Genomic DNA, 21,839 nt, shown 5'->3' with positions numbered 1-21,839 from the left:
ATTAAATAATATCGTTTCTTAACTCTTTTTCGACAATACAGCGTTTAAATAAGTGTAAAAACAAATATCAGCTAAATTTCTGAATTACACTTAAGGAACTGTGATTAAAATATTTTTTCTCTTTCAAGATATTCTTGTATCTCTTCCTATCAATAGCTTCTTCGTTTATACAATGCTTTTTTATTGTTCATATATTTAATAAAAATGTATTTTATAAATAAAATATTCGTCTCTCTCTCTAGACTTGAGCTTCATTTAATTCCCTAAAACTAAAGTGTCAGTTGAATGTGTTATCAGCATTATCAGTTTCGTTCGAAGTTGACGCTCATAAGAAAGAAAGAAAGAAAGAAAAAAACAAAACGAAACAAAAAAAAAAAGAGTTGAAAAGAAACGAGAATATTTGTTAAGCTAAAACAACGAATTTCGTAGTTTCGTAGTATTAAATATGTTATTCGCTACTTGATATTTCTTCGTTTGTCGTGATAAGTTTAACGTATCCATAATAATAGGAACTAATTTTAAGTTAAGTTGAAAATAAAATTTCATAAAAAAATATGCGCGACTTGACAGCGTCTAGAATACATTGAAAGCAAGGCAAGTTTACAACTTCTTACATTCTTTTAATTAGTCATAACAGTAAAATACAATTTTTCCTAGTAACGTTCCATTCAAAACTTTCATTGTCCTTAACACGTGTACTAGAACCAATAGCAATGGTAATATACCAGTTAAAAAGATAGATGCATTCATCGTAGTCAAGTCACGGACTCTTTAAAGAAATTCGCATCTACGTTCGATTCATTCATTCGTGAAAACGTTCCTTTCCTTTCAAGGATAGGTTTGTATTTAATATCTTAAGCACAATGGCAATATACCTATGAGTTGTTACTGGTACGATATCTGTCGGAACATGCTACTAATCTCCTCCATCGTTTTGTTCTTCGTCTCGGGCACTTTCTTGTAGATGAAGAAAACAAAGAACGCTTGTATTATGGCGAAAATAATGAATACGTAAGCACCTAGTGCCTCTTGCAGCGGCAGGAATCCGATACTGACGATGAAATTTGCCGTCCAGTTAACCGCAATAGCGACGGACGTCGCCGCGGGTCTCGCGGATTGATTAAACAACTCGGATACCAAGAACCAAGGAATACTACCTGGTCCAGTCGCAAACAGAACTACGAACATGATTACCAGTACAATTGAGAAGTAGGCAGCTGTACGAGATGTGTCCTAAAACAAACATTGCACGATGTCGATTTCATTTTCCCTTTTCCATTCTCTTTTAAATACTTACCGCGAAGGCGAGACAAATGGCGAGTAAGGCGGTATCGATAAACATTCCAGTGAACCCGATCATCAACAACGTCTTCCTTCCAGCTTTCTCGACAAGTATCAGAGAGATAAACGTCATAAGAACGTTCATCGCTCCGACGCCCATCGTTGCATTTTGGGCTGCGTTTTTATCCAACTGAGCCATGGTAAAGATCTTGGTGGAAAAGAACATCACGGCATTTATTCCGGACAATTGTTGCGCGAACATGATCATAATGGCGATTATCAATGGAATCCTAAGAGCAGGATTTACGAATAGTTCTTTCAGCGTGACCCTTGGCACAAGTTTCACCGATTCATATTCTGCCCTCATTTCTTCCATCTCATCGTGAACTTCGATCGTACCACGCAGCCAAGACAAAGCTGCAATAAATAATCCTCTGGTTACCGATAAACGTTGCGCTCCAATAATACGATAGCAGTTTGCTCGAAAGGAAGAAAGAAACGGTGAATGGGAGGAGAAACTTTCAGTATAAACGTACCTCTTTGAGCTTCCATGTCCTTTCCTTTACTGAGCAACAAATATTTCGGACTCTCTGGGCACAGTGGTAGAGTAAATACTTGGAAGATCGAAGGGACGATCGTCAGACATAAAAGAAGCGGCCATTGACTGGCCGTGCCCAAAATTTGTTCTAATCCAAGAATCTGCGACACCAAGATAGAAATGGTGATAACCAGTTGATAAACCGTACCGACAGCTCCTCGTAGGTGAATAGGTGATATTTCAGATAGATACATAGGCGCTAGACCAGCGTTTAATCCCGCATTGATACCGATTAGGAATCTTCCGACGATTATCATCTCGTAGCTGTTCGCTGTTTTCGCGCATCCCTCGAAAATTACTGTGAGCAGGACTAGGGCGTTGTTCAGTAGCAAGCCACCCTTTCTACCGAAACGATCCGCTATCGAACCAACCATAGAACCACCGATCATTCCGCCTACGCAGAATATCGATACCGCTATCGACCATATCATCGTTACATCCGACTGTTTCGTTGGTTGACCGGTACGATTCATTTTCAGCTCGCTAATCCAATCTTCGATGAGCTACAACAACATATCGTTACTCTTTCATTTCTTATTCCACTACTCTTACATGCACACTATTCCTATCATTTTTAATCAAAAACATTTCATCCAACTGCAACTATTTCAGCAACAACTTTCACTTCCAATTAATGTTCCTTAATGTATCAGATAATAAGCAGCCGCCGTGTGGCGCTTCTAAAAATGAATTTTACATTTAGAAATGGCGCAGATACATATAAAAATTCACGATAACTGACAAAGTAGCATTATACATATAACCAAACATCTAATTAACGATTCTAACACTGGCAATGAAGAAACAAAAAAGAAGAAACTTGGAAAGTTTTAGAAGAGATCGAAATGTGTTATTACGCAGAAACGATGAATTATTTCCTTATTCCTGAATTATTCCCTAATTACTAACTTCTAGAGAAATAAAAACATTTTTTGGTAATCTGCGAATAAACGCGATCGTACATTAGGCTGATATACATACATACGTGCATCGGTGCTGAGTACGAGAAAAAATGCTGACAATATGTCTTATGAAATACCTGCTGAGGTGCGTTAACAACACCAGTGTTGTACCCATGTTGAAACGATGATCCAAGTGCAGCAGCCGCAATAGCAAATGCCAACCGCCCGTTCAGACCCTGCAACAAACATAATTCCACCTTAGTCGATCGCTCCAACTCTTCTTCCTCTGTTCACCGATTATTCTATAATACTGTACGTATACTTGTAGAACAGAAAATCGTGTATTAAACGTGTTGTTGTTTTTCATTAGTAAGAAAAGAAAGATTCGATTGTTAATCGTTGTTATCGAGTAGTAAATCTAAGATCCGCTTGTATCTTACCGCTTTTGCAATACAAGGTAATTCAAGTTCGATCGTTTTAAGAGTCATCGAGAAATTCCAATTAATTCACTGAATCGAGCTGAATCGTACCGATGACAGATTAAAGAGAGTCTCGTTTCGATAGTTTATGCAAAATATATCGGTCTCCGGTGTTTTCAAACACGTGTCAAAGACTACTGTACGGGTCGGTACCCCCGCTACGCATTTTTATACCACTCCTCCTCTGCGCTACACAACCACACTCGACACATTATGTATACGACAGCACGTATATCGCATGTATGCAGTATATGTATAGGCATACATCTCAAGGAACTCTAACGGCCAGTGTTTCTCAAACGCACCGAAAAACGCACGTGACCAAAATTATCGTCAATTTTATTCCTATAATTGATTATATTCTAAATGGATTATTCGAAAGTCGAGTACGATAGATCTAAGATAAATGTTCAACTTCTGTGACGCTTTAAAGGACGATCTCCGTTCTTATCTGTAATCTTGCCACATCACTACCGTGACAATACTTGCTGGTAACTTCACTTTCACTTAGATATGTCAGTTCACGTGTGTGCATAAAGTAACTATTTTATGGGTTGTACAAGTATCCTACCGCAAGTGCTTGTTTAAAAAAAAGAAACGATAATTCGAAAGCGAACATTTAGTCAGGGTCCTACATGTACCTGACATAATCTATTTCTTATACTCCATGAATATGCATCCACGTATTATGAAACACATTAAAGACAAGTTTTCTTTGTACATCAGAGCAATGCTATAATTCACTTTTACCGTTGCCGTTTGCTTAATCTTCAAGCGATTTACTACTATTCGGAATGTAGCCAAGATTTCGGTGCGATCGGTCCAAAATCGAAACACAACTGCGAAACAAACGAAAGGGAAACAGCTTTATGTCTTTTGTTTATGTAGATATGTACGTACTTAAACAGTTGAAACGTGTTCACTTTTCATTCTTACTACGAGCATAAATATGCACATTTACAGAAAATGTACTTATCTTAATACACGTCTATCAATCGTACGTATATTGTTATTACGTACACTATATATGTATGTATTCTCATCCTAGTTTTTAAGATCGCAGTCGTAAAAATAGAAAGTTACTCGTTAATATGAACTTTGGAAGTTTATTTAAAGGATTGGACTTCATCAACCCCGGTTTCATTTTATCGCGGTACAAAAGTCACTTATCTGTCGTTTCGATTCGATCGAATTCTCTGATTCGAGAATTTCAGAAGAAGAAAAGAAAAAGAAAAGAAAAAGCAAACGACACGATCCAGAACTGTGCGAATGAAATTGCTTCGCAAGCATGTTACATATGTAGTTGTGTATTCCATTCACATTCAAATAGAAGAACGTCTGTTTGAAAAGTATATTTCACGTATTTGAGAAAGAATTGTTATTGGTAGTGGTGGTGACAGAAATAATAGTAGTAACGAAATTCCACTCCGGTATGAAGTGTATACGTCAGTGTAGTATAATTCTGGAACGAACTCGTTAAGAAAGGCAGGAAGAAGCGGAAATTTCCCGCTCTTCGAACCTCTATCAGAGATTGGCCGATGTAGAGGTGTGTCGATCGTGGTGCAATTCCTATTGGTTCGCGTCGCCAAGCCTCTTCGACCAGAGTCTCGTGGCAAGCCCGCGCGTCCTAATTATAGTCATCTACCACACCACACGAACGCCAACATTTTATCCAAACTTTTAACCTATCAGATCGATCATCCGCAATTATTTGTCAAATAATTTCCCGTTTCCTATTTTACAAATAATCTTGTAACATCGTTAAAGTCAAGTCGATGTATTTCTGATGCAAGTTCTTATCTGCATTTTCTTATACTAAGAAATTCACACCAATTTCTTTCTTTCGATATGCAGAATTTTTATAGAAAACTTTTGAAAGAACGAAACGACGAAATATATTACGACAAAAATTAATCGGCATTTTTTCGAATTTTATTGTAAAGAATAACTTATTCATTTCAAACATATTTTTTGTTATAATTTATTCCGCGGGCAAAGGTAAGAGAGTAACGTTGTTTCCAGACTGGTATCCTCGGATATTTATAAAAATAGCTATGGATACTTCGATTTTTAACCAGTTTTTCAGCGAACGAATCTTTTTTCCTTCACACGTCAACAATACTGCAGGCAAATGCTTGGAAGTTTCGAAAATATTTTACTGCTAAATTCACCGGCGTCTGTTCATTCGCAGATACCGTCTAAAAAAAAAAACTGTTGGCGTAGTCTTTAAAATTGTGAAACCAAAATTCAGACGTACCAATTTACATTTAAACGTGTGTTAATCTTATTTACAGATACTTTATTTGCCTTTTATTCAGATGCTTTTAATATGTATGATATTGAAAGTATTGCGATTTTGCATCACTTATTAGTTTACGTCATTCCTCGTACGACGAAAAGAATACCAAGTGTTATTCTCATTTAGTTTAATAATTACATATTACGAATACATAGATAACGACGAAACTTTTAGATGAAAAAAAAGAAAAAAGAGAGAAAACAATGTGTATTACACGTTTATAACGTGAAATCTAGAGAAAAAGAAATAAAGGGAGGCCTTCTTCCATCTGTCTAATCGTTGGTAATTATTACAGTTAGCATTTATCTATTTTCAAAGACCCATGTTCCCAAGAGAATTTCCATACAAATCACTATGAATATTTGTCAAATTAATATACATCGGGTTAACGATCACTTTTGTCTTTCAACTGTTTCGCAATAGTTTGTTCAATGCTACTTTTGCATGACAATGGAGAGGACATCTTTTGAAGGAACGCGAAATATTATAACGATAATTTCGTCTTATCTGCCCGGGATCGTTTGTTCGCAGATACGAATAAAAAATCCGAGTGAAATTCTTCGATATTACATTGCCTGATCGCAATTGAAACAATGTCAGCTGTGCTTGGCATAACGCATACCTTAACTAACACTCTGTAGCAGTCCGAGTTATCTGGTACAACCTTGGCTTAATGTAAGGCTTAACATAGTTTCGGATTAATGTCATCTTCCATTAATTTCCCTTCACAAAGGAATTTTTTTTTACCATTTTCCAAATAATCCGAGATCATCGATACAATATTTACCACTAAGGTCGGCTAACCAATATTATTCAATCGTGTCTACTAATGTTATGCAAACTCCTCCATCGAGAGGGCAAGTCTCGATCGTTTTAACAATCGTCACGAATTTTCTCATTTTCTACTTTAGTTGTACAAAAGATGGTGCGGTTTTAAAAACGTTTCAATTACTATAAAACGACTATTACTCCTTGTGCAGTACATTTCCGATGATGCAATATAATATATTCAATGTTACGCGTTTAATGTAAATCGATAAATTATTTTTTAAAACATTCAACTTCAAACGAAACGACCTAATGAAAAAGGGGAGAGAGAGAGAGAGAGAGAGAGAGAGAGAGAGAGAGAGAGAGAGAGAGAGACGGTGACGTAAATACTTGAAAGCAGGTGACTAAAAAGCTAGAAAAATAGATTCTCCGCTTTGAACGCTTCTTTTTGACTCTCAATCTTCCTTCGCTCCTCGAAATAAAAGCTCCGAGTGTTTCGAGCACAATAACTTAAGCGTAATTATTACGGTTTCGCAATCTTCTAATTAAAACGTGCAAATCGAATGTTAGCGTTGTCTCAACGCAAATAACATTCACACGCCATTGGCAGTGGCCAGTACAATAGACGATTTCGAAGAATGTTTCATCCTTTCCAAACTGAAATCCCCTGACAATAACTGACAATAGCTAACGATACCTTAATAATTGAACCATCAACGTTGATGTTACGGGACACAAGAATAACAAATCACAACACATAGATAGATAGTCGGTAGAAAAATCGGTATCGCGTTTGAATGGAATTGAATGATATGATTACCTGTAGCCACCCCCCATGCTCGTTCATGGTAAACCGCTAAAATTTCGTTAGTGCTTTTTAATCACTTTGTTGAAGGAACGTTCTGCGATCACTTCCGTATATAAGTATATACAAATCTCGAGAGAAGATCGAACGAATCGAACAGATGCGAGACTCCAGGACACAACGACCGAACCGTTCTGTATCACTGTCGCGTTTAAAAGCTACTGAGACACAACATTCACGCGAGCGGGACGAAAGCCGATTTTCCAAACCAGTCGTGCCTCCCTCTCCCCTTTGCTCAATCTCGTTCAAGACACCGGTGGGCCCCCTCGACGAATCCCATTGGCCGATATACCAAACTATACCTCTCTCTACGGTCGTGCCTCTCTCACCATTTCTCCCAAAGGAATTTCATGTTATGAGCCGTTTCGCTTGCACTTGCTTACGTATACGTATACTCGCTTCTCTTCTTCTACCTTTCTCCCCCATTAACTCACTTTACCATCACGGCTGTACTTTCTGCCCCGTAACGTACGTCTTCATTCCTCGCCGAATCATTAAGAGTACAATGGAATATTTCGAATATTCGTATCTACGCATAAAGACAAACTCTTCGGCACAAATGATGGTTTTTTTTTTCCCCCGGGGAATCAGAAATAGTTCTGTGTGTACCAATCCGATCGATAACCACTTCTTGATTACAAATCTGATTCATCTACAGAATAGAACTGATAATGTAAAGAAACACTCGAAACTCACGCGACGTATTAATACGTCGTATTAATATGTACATAATTATCACCTTGCACTGTATAGTCGAGAAGTATTAAACGCTGCGGTACCGATACATCTTGATTTCTTACGGTTGTCCTTGTCTTTCGGAATATTTATCCGCTTCTCGATTTCATCGATCTTAAACAGTTGTTCTGCGAAACGAGTTTATATTTCATCCCGCCCGTGTATTAAATGAACATGTTTACGATGTTGATTAGAATAATACGTTTCAAATTTTTACGCAAGATTCTCTTACAAAGTTATTCCTACACCGAGTACACAATCAGAAATTAGGGAAAAAATAGAACATAAGATGTGTACATAAACTTTACACCTTATTGCGAAAACAAGTTCGCAGAAGTAAAGAAAAGAAAAGAAAAAACGAAGAAAGCAAATGATGTTTGTTGTATCGTGTAAAAGCAATTTGTAAAATTTTGTTTTAAATTTATTCCCTTGTTGTTACGAACTAATACCCTCTCAAGGGACGTTCCCATCTACCGGACGCAGTCTGTTACCGACGGTATTCACGTCGCGTGCACTAATTTTGTAATTAAGAATATTGAAGTTGAGTGGCCGTCAGTGCCTGGTGAATTTTTAAACGACGCATTACGTCTTTGGGTTCACCGATACTTCCTCTCGCCGTACGATCAGTCTTATTCGGTCTCGAACTAACACGAAGAAAATACTTCTAGATATTTATCTCACGTCACCCGTCCTGCATGTGCACAGTACCTACCTGATTTTTCCTAACATACGAAAAGTTTCGTTCGAAACTTTACACTTTGGAGTGAACGAGAAATATACGAGAGATTATAGAAATGCGGTTCACTGGACAGGAACTCGATTATTTTCTTATCATTGTACAAAGAGGTAATTGCGTGGCAAATGTGATACCAGCTCGCATTACTAAGTATTCGATGGAACCGCCTATGTACGATCCTATACGTACATGTACATATGTATATACGGCAAATTCGAGAAATACGAACGATTTAGATCGAAAATTAAGCTGGTTAGATAGGAGAGCAAACGAATGACAAAAAAATCAAATGTTGCTCGTATCCCTTACAATTAGAATGAAACGGAGACCTGTGAATCAATAGTTAAAATGAATCAACCGATCAGTCTTTTATTAGAAACAATTGTTATCGAATGATGATTATCTTCGAGTATAAAATTATAATAAATGTAGAAAGAAGATTTGAAAACATACAAGAATAAACAAGATAAGAAAGTGAAGTTAAGGAAACGACAAGGTGACCTTTGCCCACCGATTCTCTTCCAACGGAAACCTTATATTAATAGACAGGATACAGACGACACCATTGTGTTATCGCCACAGTGACTTTCGACATAGCCAAAATTTGAACTTTACGCCAGATTAGATTTCTCTCGGTTCACGTAAGTTTATTGCCTGTAAATTTCCCGTTGGCGGTACAGGATTTCGACATACCTTCGGGATCACGGTAATACGCGATTTCTACAGGAATAACGAAATATAATAGAAAGAGAAAAATGACTTCCTTAAATAATTAACAACTAAGGGGGTGATTAACGTGTTTGTCTTGGAAATTACCGTTCACTTTATATCGTATACTCACCCACTGTTTATCCTCTGTGGTAGTAGACTGCGTGTAAAAAGAGCAAACAACAAGGCAGGAAAGATAAGACTCGTTTAACAGTATTTTTAAATCAATTTTGCCAAAAATTTATTACCTTTAGCGCCTGAGTTACAGCGGTTGGCGTTGTAGTACAACATGTTTCAATTTTGTTAATTTCTGTATTACCCGATACCTTGTCCTTTTCTGTTGCCATTGTTGCGCTGCTTGCAAAGAGAAATCGTACATTATGTTTCATTTGTTATTCTACGAAGAACGTTTAAAGTAACATCAATGATAAAACGAACAATGCTTCGAATTAACCTCTCGATAAACTAATCGCTAGTGTCAAATCTGGCCTTAAGATTAGCCGTTTAAAATGTTTTCAATTATTTCATAGGATTATGTAAAGTTACATTGACATAGTTGCGAAATTAAATGCTGAAACGTCTTCAACAGAAAAAGATATGTATTCTCCGTTTTATATTCTATCTTCATAGCCAGATATATAAACTTGAATATGCATCGAAACATTCTAACAGGTATGTACATATGTATGTCGTAAGGAAAAACTTTAATAAACTGCTTGCTGATAGACGCGTTCTAAAAAGGTTGACAGTTTCATTATGACGTGAAGTGTAGTTGCGCTTGCACAAATCGTACACATTTTCTCATTACCGATCAATCCACATAAAAATTTTTAGTTTACAATACGTGACGAAACTGTCGAACATTGGTTACTACGCACGGTTGCACTTTCACGTGATCACCATCGTTTAAATCGATTGTATTAAAGAACAATTTTATTTTCGTTCAGTAACTAATCACGAACGAAAACATTCTCGTTAAACGATATATCATACATATACAATGTAACAGTTTTCTTTATTATCAACAGTATGTCACTGCTACTACCCAACCCAACTCGAGGGCGACCAGAAAATAAAACAGATTGAAACGTATACTTTCGTATTGCAAAAATTCGTTTAATTTAATTTAATTTAATGTTATAATTGTACATACAGATATACATATAAATATGTGTATATCATCTAGGACAGCAAGTCGCAAAGGTTATCGACAAGACCTCTGGCATACCTCTTGTATGTAAATTGTATATGTATAAACAATCTCTATCTCGATCAATACAAAGAAAATAACATCGTTAAATATTGAAAAGATGATCGTGTAACCCCTGATAATTCGATGTGACACTGTAGACCGAACGGATGAGATAAATTTCCAACTAGATAACATATCCTTTCTATGTGGTCACATAAATTTTGAATTTCTTTACGTGTCATATAATGTATCGTTAAGTATTAAGTATCGTTGCATCATAATCTATACTGGTGTATACTCGTATTTCAAAATTATATTCTCTAATCAGAATAACTTTTTCATTGCAAAGTACGTCTTCGCAAATTCTGCTAGACCGACAAATTGCAACTTATAATTTTCTCCCGTTCAACGATTGTTACAGTAGACACAGATAAATATACACCAATCATGCTCACTTTACGAAGTAGTCGAAGCGTTTCTTTCTAATGATTCACTTTAAAACATAAACATTTACCGGATAATTACTTCTTACATACGAACGGTGCATAAAAATTTCATCGAAGCATACTATGTACACGTTCACAATTATTCGCAGTAATTTTACGAAAAAAGATAAATTTTCGTTGTTGCATTGCACTGTACATACAAAATTACCACAGAAAAAAGGAGAATTCACATTTTATATTTATAAATCACCCTGTTTGATACACGTTTACTTGCAACTGTCGATTATTAGTCAGTCCTCGTCTATGTCATACTGATACGTTTACACCAACTGTTTGCATCAACGTTCGCGGAAAGTGTCAAAATTCATTCGACGAATTTTAGAAAGGAAAAATATCGGTTAGGTTGCCGCGCGACTGAAAGGCACGAGGTGAGCGAGACATGTAAGTATGTACCTATGTATGTAATACTTATTCTTAATGACGTAGTCGAAGGAAACGCGGGCTCGACTATTCCGAGAGTTCGCGTTCGATCCTCGTGCGCTTATACACGTACCCCCCTGGATAAACGAGCAACGGATCAAGAAGTTCCGTTGTATTTTCGAGCGCAGGCGCAAAAATTTACCGGCCGTTGACTTGCACGTTTCACTGCAATTCGGTATTTAAGATTGCTTCACCTCTGACCCATTCGAAAAGCTATCTCTAATTGAGCCTTCGACACACTGCAACAACCACGATCCAGCTCATGAAAGAAACTTGTTCTATCGATTTAAAGAACCGTTACTTATCGCAAATAAACTTTTCCTTGTTAATATCAAATTTGCATCACTTGGGAAACAGTTAACCTCAAATATTACTAATTACCTCCTTAGATTTATAACGATTCCAGTCATTACCTAAGCGATTGCTCGAATTCTATACGAATTCTATACTGCTCGAATTACTACATTTTATTGAAATACATTACTTCGTATACGATCGAAAAATTTTGTCGATAATAATGAAAGTAACAGTGGTTTTGAAAGCACCTTGTACATTTGTTTCTTTTGTGTATGCAACAATATACTAAATAATATTGTTTAATAAGTATTATACGTATTTAACCACGTAAGGTACGAGGAATACTGACTTCCAGTTCTGGCTGTTTTTGTCGAGCCTGCGCCTCCACAGCAGCTATTCGGGGCAATCATTTACTGGTAGATCGATATCTTTTGAACTTATAAGACGTATCCAGTTCTATGCACTTTTTTATTAAATAAAATTATATTACAATCGTTCATAATATAATTTAAGATGCAAAAGTTACGATCTTCACATACCAAGAAATTTTACTTGGTGTAAACATTACAAGAGACCATAGATTATACATAAAAAGTGAGAAAGAATGTGAAGAGAAACATTGGTTACTTGACTTTTACACTTCGGTATAATTGATCTGATCAATCAGTCTACAATTGAAATCAAATTCATTATTTTGATACAAACATATCTTTGATCGTGATATAGCACAAGATACTAACCTCTTTTCAAGTATATATGTACAGATACTGCACACTAATGAAATATGACTGAAATTCACTTTTAACCGTAAAACATTTACCGAAATACCGAAATGAAAGAAGAGGAATGGAGAAAGCACGCGGTTATGTAGTAAAACGCACTTGGCTATCTTATCACAGGCAAAAATGAACGATGCTATCGCGTGGGCGACGGACAACGCGACGGACGATGGCTTCGTGCTCGATGCAACCTACGCGACGTCATTGCTCGACAGATGGCGAGCCCCCAACAATCATTCTCTCTCTTTTGCATTCTATCCTGTTCTTCTAATGTTATGAAGTATGTTCCAAATTTCTTTATTATGAAGAATGTGCTACAAAAATTTTAACTAGTACATTTGATTCTGCATTGTTATCGTTGTTTACTATTCTAAAGTAATACGATGTAATGCTATACTTTAAAATATTAATTTATTCTTTTAAATTTACACAATATATATTTTCTAATTTTCTAATAACCCACTTTCTTCCCCTACAATTTACAACTTGAAAATAAAAGAAAATTAAAAACTCAGATTATTAAAAAATATTTCGATACTGCTATGTTATTTTTGTAAAGTAAACACGTATGAGAAATTCAAAGTCATTTCCTTTAACACGTTGCTGTCGTCAAACAATTATTTGCATTTCAAATGATGTTCCATCTACATTACAGCAGTGACGTTCAATGGATCTGAAGTTTCAAAATATTATAAATGCATATTTGAATTATAGAACTAAACGTGTAAATACATTGTTCACGTACCAACATTTGTTTAGACCCTGTCAAGAGTAAATAAAAAGTATTATAAAGATACATTTGTATTTCGAATGCGTGTAACACTTTTGACAAATTGCGTCAAGTCAAGCATGCTGTACGAAAGGCCAAAATTTTAAGTGACAAAGAAACGTGATATACATATTTACGTGTACATATAAAACGTACACCAATTTCACAGCTAACACACGAATATAAGCAGCCTTTACGTGTTAATGGTAATAAAAAAAATATTACAAATAAGCAGCAGTTTTCAACGATTGTATTTAGTTGAAAAATTTTTGTATTACGAACATAAAAATTATATTTTATTCACATGTAACAGGTATATCTTTACGTACCATATAACTGATTTTAATGATAAACCAGAGCACGTAATTCGGTTAATATTGATATATGTAAATCAATGTATGTATGTATACCAGTTCAAAAATGTTCTTCACATTCGTGATATCGTAACATTCATATCCGATTGCGTCAGATAATATATCTCGAGGCTTAAAGAACACAGACAGGTGACGTGCCTTGTACACACCCATCGAATCGACCAATCGCGTGCTAGGTTACCGAGTGTTCTCAAATCATTTACTACACACAAGTTATCTACAATTTAAAAAAAAAAAAGAGTGTTAAATATCTGTTACTTTTAAAAACTAATAAAAAACTTAACGAACATTTAAGAAAATAAAGTAAACTCGTTCCTCTAAAATAGAATATTTTAGTAACACAATTCTAATATGAGAACCACTGCGTGGGTCAATAAGTTGTCCATAGACTTGTATCACGGTTCAAAGGACCGAACGAAAGGATTCTGTTTCGCAGAAAATTAAAGGGTCAACAACGATAAATATACATATATGTAAATGCCAATTACATATTTGACACGTCATTTAAAAAATATTCCAAGTCAAAAAGTTAGGTTATATTATCGTAATGACAAACAAAAATTTCATTCAAACTACTCGCGTCAGATGTTTTTTTTTTTCCACTTATTTTTACATTTAACACCGTACTTTTAATATTTCTACGCTGAAATACATTTAGCAAAAGAAAAAAAAAGAAGCAGAATGAAAGAGTCATGTTACTGTATTGTAATTTTTCAAAAGCAATTATTCCTGACATGTATATTATCGCTAAAATAAATTTTTATGAATTACACGTATAATAGCACAGTATTGACATAGCAAAGAGTCTATTTTGCGAGCGATAAGTATCGTTTAATTATCCGATAGGTACTAAGGGCATATTAATTGAATGCTTAGAATTCCATTAACTAGGGTCAAATACGTATCTACGTGCAGTAGTTTAAAGCACGTCTTGCGTCATTCGAAGAAACCACAGATCGTTCGATCAAGAAAGCATTACTAAAGACCAACGATACTCATTGCGAACTCCAGAGAATCGATCAATGATCTGCGATGCCCAAGGTCAAGAATGGCTACTTGAAAGAATTCTGTCGATCGTTTGTGTTTTATTTATTGTTGTCTATTTATTATTTCAACGGAAATGTCACATTTTAATAGTTATTGTTGTTTAATTGTTACTTTATATCGTATATTTTATGTTAAACGATGCTTGTTTCAGAATGGATTACGATTCGACAGCTAACATCAATTGAATACAATTTCGGCAATTCTCTAAAAATAAATTGTCTTTCCATCATACTTGCTTTTTTACGTGTGTATTGTACATGGGCTCAGTTTACCACTACTTGATAATTTGGTAACACACGTGTCAATTTTACTCGGCAAGTATTCAAGATCAGCTGTTCCTTACATACGGCTTTCACATACGCGATACCTATACGTATTTACCACCGTAGTACGAGTATTTTTAGACATATTTACTAATATTTTATATAAAGAAAACGTTATATCGAAGCACTATAATATTAATTAACAATTTACATTTACTGTCACTTTACCATCTCTATTAACTGCATCTTACGTGTAACACATAAATCGTGCAAGTATAAATCAACAGTGCAATAAAAGAAGAGAAGAAAAAAAATGTATGTATTAATATTATTGCAAAGAAATACGAAAGATATGTTAATAAGATTAAGACCATCTGTTACATAAATAATTTGATATTATGTATATCGATATATCAGTTTGAATAAAAAGACAGTGTATTCGTACTCACTTTTCGAGCAGATACAGGTACAGTAGTTTCTCTAGCATAAATAGGAACGTCCAAATCACTAACACTGCTGCTGATACTGGGTGCTCTGGAATCAGGTCGACCACTGAGAGGGACGGAAAGATGCGTTGGCCTAAGTGGATGAGATTCCGCGATGAAACCCTCTCCGAAGTCCTCGTCATCTCGATCCATCTCTTGTTACAACACCAAACAAAATATGCGTGAATTAGCGAACACCCTTTTCTTTCAAATGTTCTTATGTAAAATGAAAAAACGAACAGGGTACAAGTAGCAATATTTCGACCTCTCGACTTTTCACCAAATATTTTCTCTTCTTAGTTAATCGCAACATTTTTTCAAGATGCGACATTTTTTATGCGACATATCATATAGAACGATGACAATAATTGTCAATTATGCGTCGTAGATATTGTACGTAAAATTAGCGCGAGAATGTGACAACAGTATGCTTTCCCTATCAATTATTTGGCAGAGGATCAAGGCTAGTAAAACTCGATGACACACTCCCCACTCCTATCGAAAATTTCGTCCCACGATCATTCAAGAAAATTCATAGAAAACAGAGTAACCCTCCTAATAATTATTTCGTTAACGCAAATCGATGTATATTTTGTTCAACTTTTAATTCCATGCTGTTCGCTACTTACAATTTTATAGTAATACACGTCCAACAAATGTAGATGCAAATTACCGTGTAATTTGATTTCAAATCAAAATTGAAATAATCTTCGGAAATATCTTCTGTTAAAATGTTACATATTAGTAACAAACGGTTAACCACATTTTAATTTTGTCGCCACGATGTTTTCCTCAAATCACTAGAAATGAATTGATAAATTTTTTTCTACACACACGCGCGCGCGCGTGTGTACCTATATGTATGCGTATATATATTTAACATTTGTACAACGAACAAGAACCGCCGTTCAAAGATTTCACGTGAGAAAATAAAAAATCATAAACATTTTTTCCATTCAAATTTCGTTCTGTATCAGAAGAAATATTAGTTCGCTTGAGCCAATAATACCGACCGTGAAAAATCAGGACACGGTCCATTGACGTCAACGAGGGATCTAAATGTTGCTACAAGAAAAGCATGACATTTTTTAATTACCTCGTGCTCAAGCGAAGCAGAAGCGATAGATGGAATACAATGAAGAGAAGAGTTTGGCAACAGATTATTTCTGAACGAGCGAATCTGCACCTCTTAACGCCCGCCGATTGCGAAAGAATGTCGAACGTGTTGCCGATGAAACCGACGGTGAAAACACGAGAATACGAGAAAGAAATATCGAAGATCAGAACATCCGTACAGCCGGGGTGTGCTCTTGAGACTGAGCTAGAGGACGCATCTCGTCGCGACGTCGCCGTCGTCGTCGCCGTCGCCGTCGCCGTCGCCGTCGCCGTCGGCAAGACGTAGCCGTCGGCCTCCGGCTGAATTTAATTTTAACGCATACGTCGTTAGACGAGCCTCCGACTTCCTCTAACAACGAACACAACTACGTTAATGCATCGCCTCGTCTTCCCCTTCGACGCTTCGATTCTCCTATATTTCTGCATCAATTAATTCCTGCTAAACTTCGCAATTGATTTCACTTGACCTGATAGCGTATCCTACCGGCAGCTTCTTATCTATCAGAATTCTAACAGTTCAAATATCTTCCAAAGATATTCAGATTTTTACTCTTTACATCGCATTCTTCGTGATCGTTAACGTACAGAATTACTTTTATTTGTTAGAACGTACGAATGGAAACGATGCAAAGATTAACGTTCGAAGGGCTTGAAAATTTCATCATTCCTATAGTCTTTTTACAATTTGCAGGCGTTCTTATGTTAGACATACTAGACCGTTTATACTCGTACAATTTCCTCCAAGTTCAAATTATAAATTCGAACTAACAAAAAAATACATTTGTAACTCGATAGCAGGTTTCTATGACGAGTACCTGTTGCACTTCAATTTCAATTAATTTTAACAATGTTTTCTAATGACATTGATTACATAAAAAAGAACATCTGATTTTAAAACTAGTCGTGCGTATTGAAAGTGGATCTCTTATTTATTAGTTATTTGTAGAACTACGCTTCTACGATAATATTTGCAATGAGCTTCGAAAGAAGTACATACATAAGTACATTACATTCTGAATAAATGATATGATTTGTATATAAAAGGTAAACATTTGTAATGTATATACAAAACTTTGTGCGCAATAGAAAATACGTATTTTTTTTCAGGCACATATAACAGTATAATACACTTGGCAATATGAATTAAATGTAAAACAAAGTTTCTTACTAGAGTATTGTAATACGCGTAATTTGCGGAATTCTACAGCGTCCTTACTTCTTGGCTTTCCAAGCGTTAATAAATTAGATAAATTTAATGGCGCCATCTGACGATTTGTAAAAGTATTGGTTATGTATGTTTAGCTTCTGAACTTTTCTGTTTATATTGATTCAATAAGAATTAATGTTATACAAGTTATATTATGATATTAAAAAAGTTTATTACAAATGTTAATGATACATAGATATAAATTTTTTTAATCTGTTCTCAAACGGTAATTTTCTTGTTGAGCAAAAATGGTTATATTAACACAAGTTTTAGGTTATGCGACGAAGGTAATTTTTACATTTAACATATTCAACATGCTCTGTTAATTTGATTATAATAACATTAGGACAGCAAAAATACAATCTGCAGTTATATAAACTATAAATTTTAATTAATTATCTAGTTACCGAGAAATTTTAGGCGTCGAGGTTTAATCGACAGTTTACGACTTCACGTAGCCGGAGGTGCCGGTGGATCCGGATTACCTCGATATGGTGGAATAGGTGGAGCAGGAGGAAATGTTTACGTTATTTCGGAAAACAACTTAATATTAAAAGATGTCAAGCATAGACTGAAAGATGTAAATCTAAAAGCAGGAACAGGGGGTACAAGTACAAAAAAAGGACTTATTGGAGTACCTGGAACAGATTTAAATATTAGTATTCCAAATGGTATTACTGTTTATGATGAAAATCGTATTAAACTTGGTAATGTAGATGTGAACAATTTACATTTGATCTCACAAATAATAATAGTTACTCATGATAATAACATTTGCATTTTTGTAAAAATATATAGGACAAGTGAATTCAAAGAATCCAAAACTAATGGTTGCAAAAGGTGGAAAAGGAGGATGCGAAAACACAGGATACTGTGGGCTCAAAGGTGAAAAACGCACCATTGTACTTGATCTTCAGTTACTTGCTGATGTTGGTTTAATAGGCTTTCCAAATGCAGGAAAGAGCACCTTTTTAAGTGCAATTTCAAAAGCCAAACCAAAGATTGCTGATTATCCTTGTAAGTTTTATTCCATGAAAATACACATTATGTACATTAAATACATATGCATTATTTCATTTTACTTGTTTCCAGTTACAACCATAAGACCACAAATAGGTACTGTAACTTATAAAGATTACAGACAAATTTCTGTTGCGGATTTACCAGGTTTAATTGAAGGTGCACATGTTAATAAAGGGATGGGTCATAAATTTTTAAAACACATAGAAAGGACAAAATTACTGTTATTTATTGTAGATATTCATGGATGTCAAGTTTCTTTTAAGCATGTACATAGATCTTGTTTAGAAACTGTGCTCCTTTTGAATAAAGAGATTGAACTTTACAATCCTGACTTACTAGAGAGGCCTGCAATGATTATAATAAATAAAATGGATATGGAAGGGGCAAATGAAATCTATGATGAAATCAAGCCAAAATTAAATAATTTGTCGGAATTCCTTTCAGAATTCGATGAAGCCATCCAACCAAAGAGAGTATTGCAATTTGATGATATTCTCACAGCATCTTTGAAATCAAAAGATGCAGACGAAATGCTGGTAATAAAAGAAAAGATCAGATTTATCATTGATAAATATGAAGAAGAAAAAGCTTTTGCTGAAGACATGAATTCAAATGAGGACAATTTACTTGCAAACTTAAAACGACGAGCACAACAGTTTGCACCTACACTTATATAATTTACCGTTTATTGGTTTAAATACGTGATATCGTACATCGATAATACGATAACATAGAAACGAAGGTATATATTACAAAAGTGCATTCAAAACTCGGAAGTAATTATTTTTTACATTATCAGTCATTATAAAATTTGACACCATTGTAACAAGAAATAGATATGAATTTATTTTTTTTTAAGTACTGTTAGAAAAGTTTCTTTTTTATGTTCACCCACTGACATTTTAAATTTGCTGATTGTACTTTTTCAATCCAACTTTCACCAAAGGTAGCCCTCTTTTGTACTTTTATCTTTTCAATCTCATTTAGATCTCTAATAACATCTGTATCTGTAATCCATTTTTCCACTCCATTCCATGCTATCATTATTCCATTATCAGTACATAATTTTGGTGGAGTTCTGACAAAATTATAACCTAGTTCTGCACACAGAATATTCAACGCCTTGGCTAAGACATTATTAGATGCTACTCCTCCAGATACAACCTGTTTGACAGAAACATTATAGTTAAAATAATAGGTGTTGATTCAAAATACAAAGCTTTAATTTCCTTAATAATTTTGAACATACTAGCGTCCGTTTGTTTTCAGGAAATAATGACATTTTATTAATATACTCCATTGCTCTTTGAGTTCTTTGACAAATATGTACTACAGCAGATAACTGAACTGCTGCACATAAATTATATACATCAGGAATCACCATATCACCAATTATATTATGCTTTATTTCTTCTAATTCAACATACTTGTTACATATGGATTGAAATCCAGCAAAACTGAAGTTGCAATCACGATATTTCAACATAATAGATGGAAATGGAAATTGATCAATATTTGATGCTTTACTCGCTGCAATTTCTATAGCTAGTCCACCATTTAAAGAACTAAGTTCTGGAATATTTTTTAATTTGAGTCTTCGGGCAATCTATAAACATAAATGTGTATTGTATGATATACATATAATGTAGAATTAAAAGCAGAGATTAAGTAAAATTAAAAGCATACTTATTTTAACATTAAAGGTACATGTATAAAACTACAAATGTATCTAAAAATGTATAAAATTACATGAGAATGAGATAATATGCTAAATAATAATACTAATAATGTAATAATTTCAAAGTTCAAACTAAGAATTATTTTAATTCTTAATTTTTTACCTTATCAAATATTTCTCCAGGGGCATTAGTTAAATTATTACCAAGCAGAAAAAATTTACTTATATTTTCAACGACAGCCAGTAAACAGTGGCCTCCAGAAACTAATAAAACGAGATATGGGAAATCAACCTGAAATTAAATTCTATTTTTCCCATTGTTCATTTTTTTATTATGTGAAATATCAATGTGTCAGGTAACAAACTGTTTCTGTCATTCTTGCAGTCAAAGCATGAGCTTCCATATGATGTATCGGTATGAAAGGTTTTTCTCCAATTTTTGCTAAATATTTCCCAAATTGTGTTCCAACAGCAAGTGACATAGGAAGCCCAGGCTTTACAGTTGTAGCTATCGCATCAATATCTTTTAGCTTCAGATTTGAAGCTCTCAATGCATCTTCACAGACTTTTGTAATATTGTTAATATGCATTGTTCTTGCAATTGGTGGCAATATTCCTCCAAACCTACAAAAGATGTATGAATTGTTACAGATCATATAAAAAAATATTTATAAGAACAATATGTCAACAATAAGTTTTCATTACTTCAAATGAGTAAGTTGTTGAGAATGAATTGCTTCACCTAATATAGTTCCATTACTATCAACAATTCCACAGCCTGTGTCATCACAACTAGATTCTATTCCTAAAATTACAGCAGGTTTACTGTGCAAAAAATGTTGTACAACTTTTAAATTACGCTTATGTAAATGTAATAATATATCCCAATTTACACAGTGTTTATATAGATATTTGTAAAACAACGAGCACATATTATAGGCCATTTTCTTTCCAAATTAACTTTCAGAATTCTTTTTTATTTATATTTTGCGCATTAATATATAAGTACTACTTGAGGACACATTGAACTCACGTTACACATTTGTATTTGTTCAAATGCAATGTAGAAATTATTATTATTATTACTATTGTTATATTATGATCCCATAAGTGAAAATAATAAAATTAATAATTTGTTCATTATATTCTGTTTAATTTACTGTATTTCATGTTCGAAATTACTGCGATATATAATGCATAAGCACGTATTATGTGCATTACATATTATATTTGGCTTCAATTCGAGAGTTCGATATACGATGTTGATATATCGAAAGTAACAATCGATGCGACCCACGCAACGCTTAGCATC

At 34.6% G+C, this 21,839-nt stretch overlaps 3 protein-coding genes across 8 annotated transcripts; 1 reads left to right on the top strand and 2 right to left on the bottom strand.

Annotated features, from left to right (window-relative positions):
- Positions 1-482: 482 nt before the first annotated feature.
- On the bottom strand, positions 483-18,307 carry LOC108579434 (solute carrier family 2, facilitated glucose transporter member 1-like). Of its 6 annotated transcripts, none has more exons than XM_017942966.1 (6): positions 18,234-18,307; positions 15,468-15,658; positions 2,919-3,017; positions 1,818-2,382; positions 1,298-1,698; positions 483-1,233 (listed from the first exon to the last, which is right to left on the bottom strand). In XM_017942966.1, exons 2-6 carry the CDS (start codon positions 15,654-15,656, stop codon positions 886-888), a joined length of 1,602 nt encoding a protein of 533 aa, XP_017798455.1. In that variant the 5' UTR covers positions 15,657-15,658; positions 18,234-18,307; the 3' UTR covers positions 483-885. The 6 variants fall into 6 exon arrangements, with proteins under 6 accessions (XP_017798455.1, XP_017798456.1, XP_017798457.1 ...); XM_017942967.1 differs by lacking the exon at positions 18,234-18,307 and adding an exon at positions 17,788-17,840; XM_017942968.1 differs by lacking the exon at positions 18,234-18,307 and adding an exon at positions 16,600-16,740 and having other exon boundaries at positions 15,468-15,656.
- On the top strand, positions 18,042-19,574 carry LOC108579436 (GTP-binding protein 10 homolog). The gene is made up of 4 exons (XM_017942972.1): positions 18,042-18,113; positions 18,230-18,533; positions 18,625-18,843; positions 18,919-19,574. Exons 1-4 carry the CDS (start codon positions 18,075-18,077, stop codon positions 19,524-19,526), a joined length of 1,170 nt encoding a protein of 389 aa, XP_017798461.1. The 5' UTR covers positions 18,042-18,074; the 3' UTR covers positions 19,527-19,574.
- A 139-nt stretch (positions 19,575-19,713) lies between these two features.
- Positions 19,714-21,471, bottom strand: LOC108579306 (probable tRNA N6-adenosine threonylcarbamoyltransferase, mitochondrial). Its single transcript, XM_017942812.1, has 5 exons — positions 21,233-21,471; positions 20,893-21,151; positions 20,691-20,819; positions 20,099-20,455; positions 19,714-20,013 (listed from the first exon to the last, which is right to left on the bottom strand). The coding sequence occupies exons 1-5, from the start codon at positions 21,469-21,471 to the stop codon at positions 19,714-19,716; spliced, it is 1,284 nt and encodes a 427-aa protein (XP_017798301.1).
- Between the last annotated feature and the right edge of the window lie 368 nt (positions 21,472-21,839).

Source organism: Habropoda laboriosa, unplaced genomic scaffold (genome assembly GCF_001263275.1).
Source record: "Habropoda laboriosa isolate 0110345459 unplaced genomic scaffold, ASM126327v1 scaffold76, whole genome shotgun sequence".
Taxonomy (NCBI): Eukaryota; Metazoa; Arthropoda; class Insecta; order Hymenoptera; family Apidae; genus Habropoda; species Habropoda laboriosa.
This window is presented reverse-complemented; position numbering and strand designations above follow the sequence as displayed.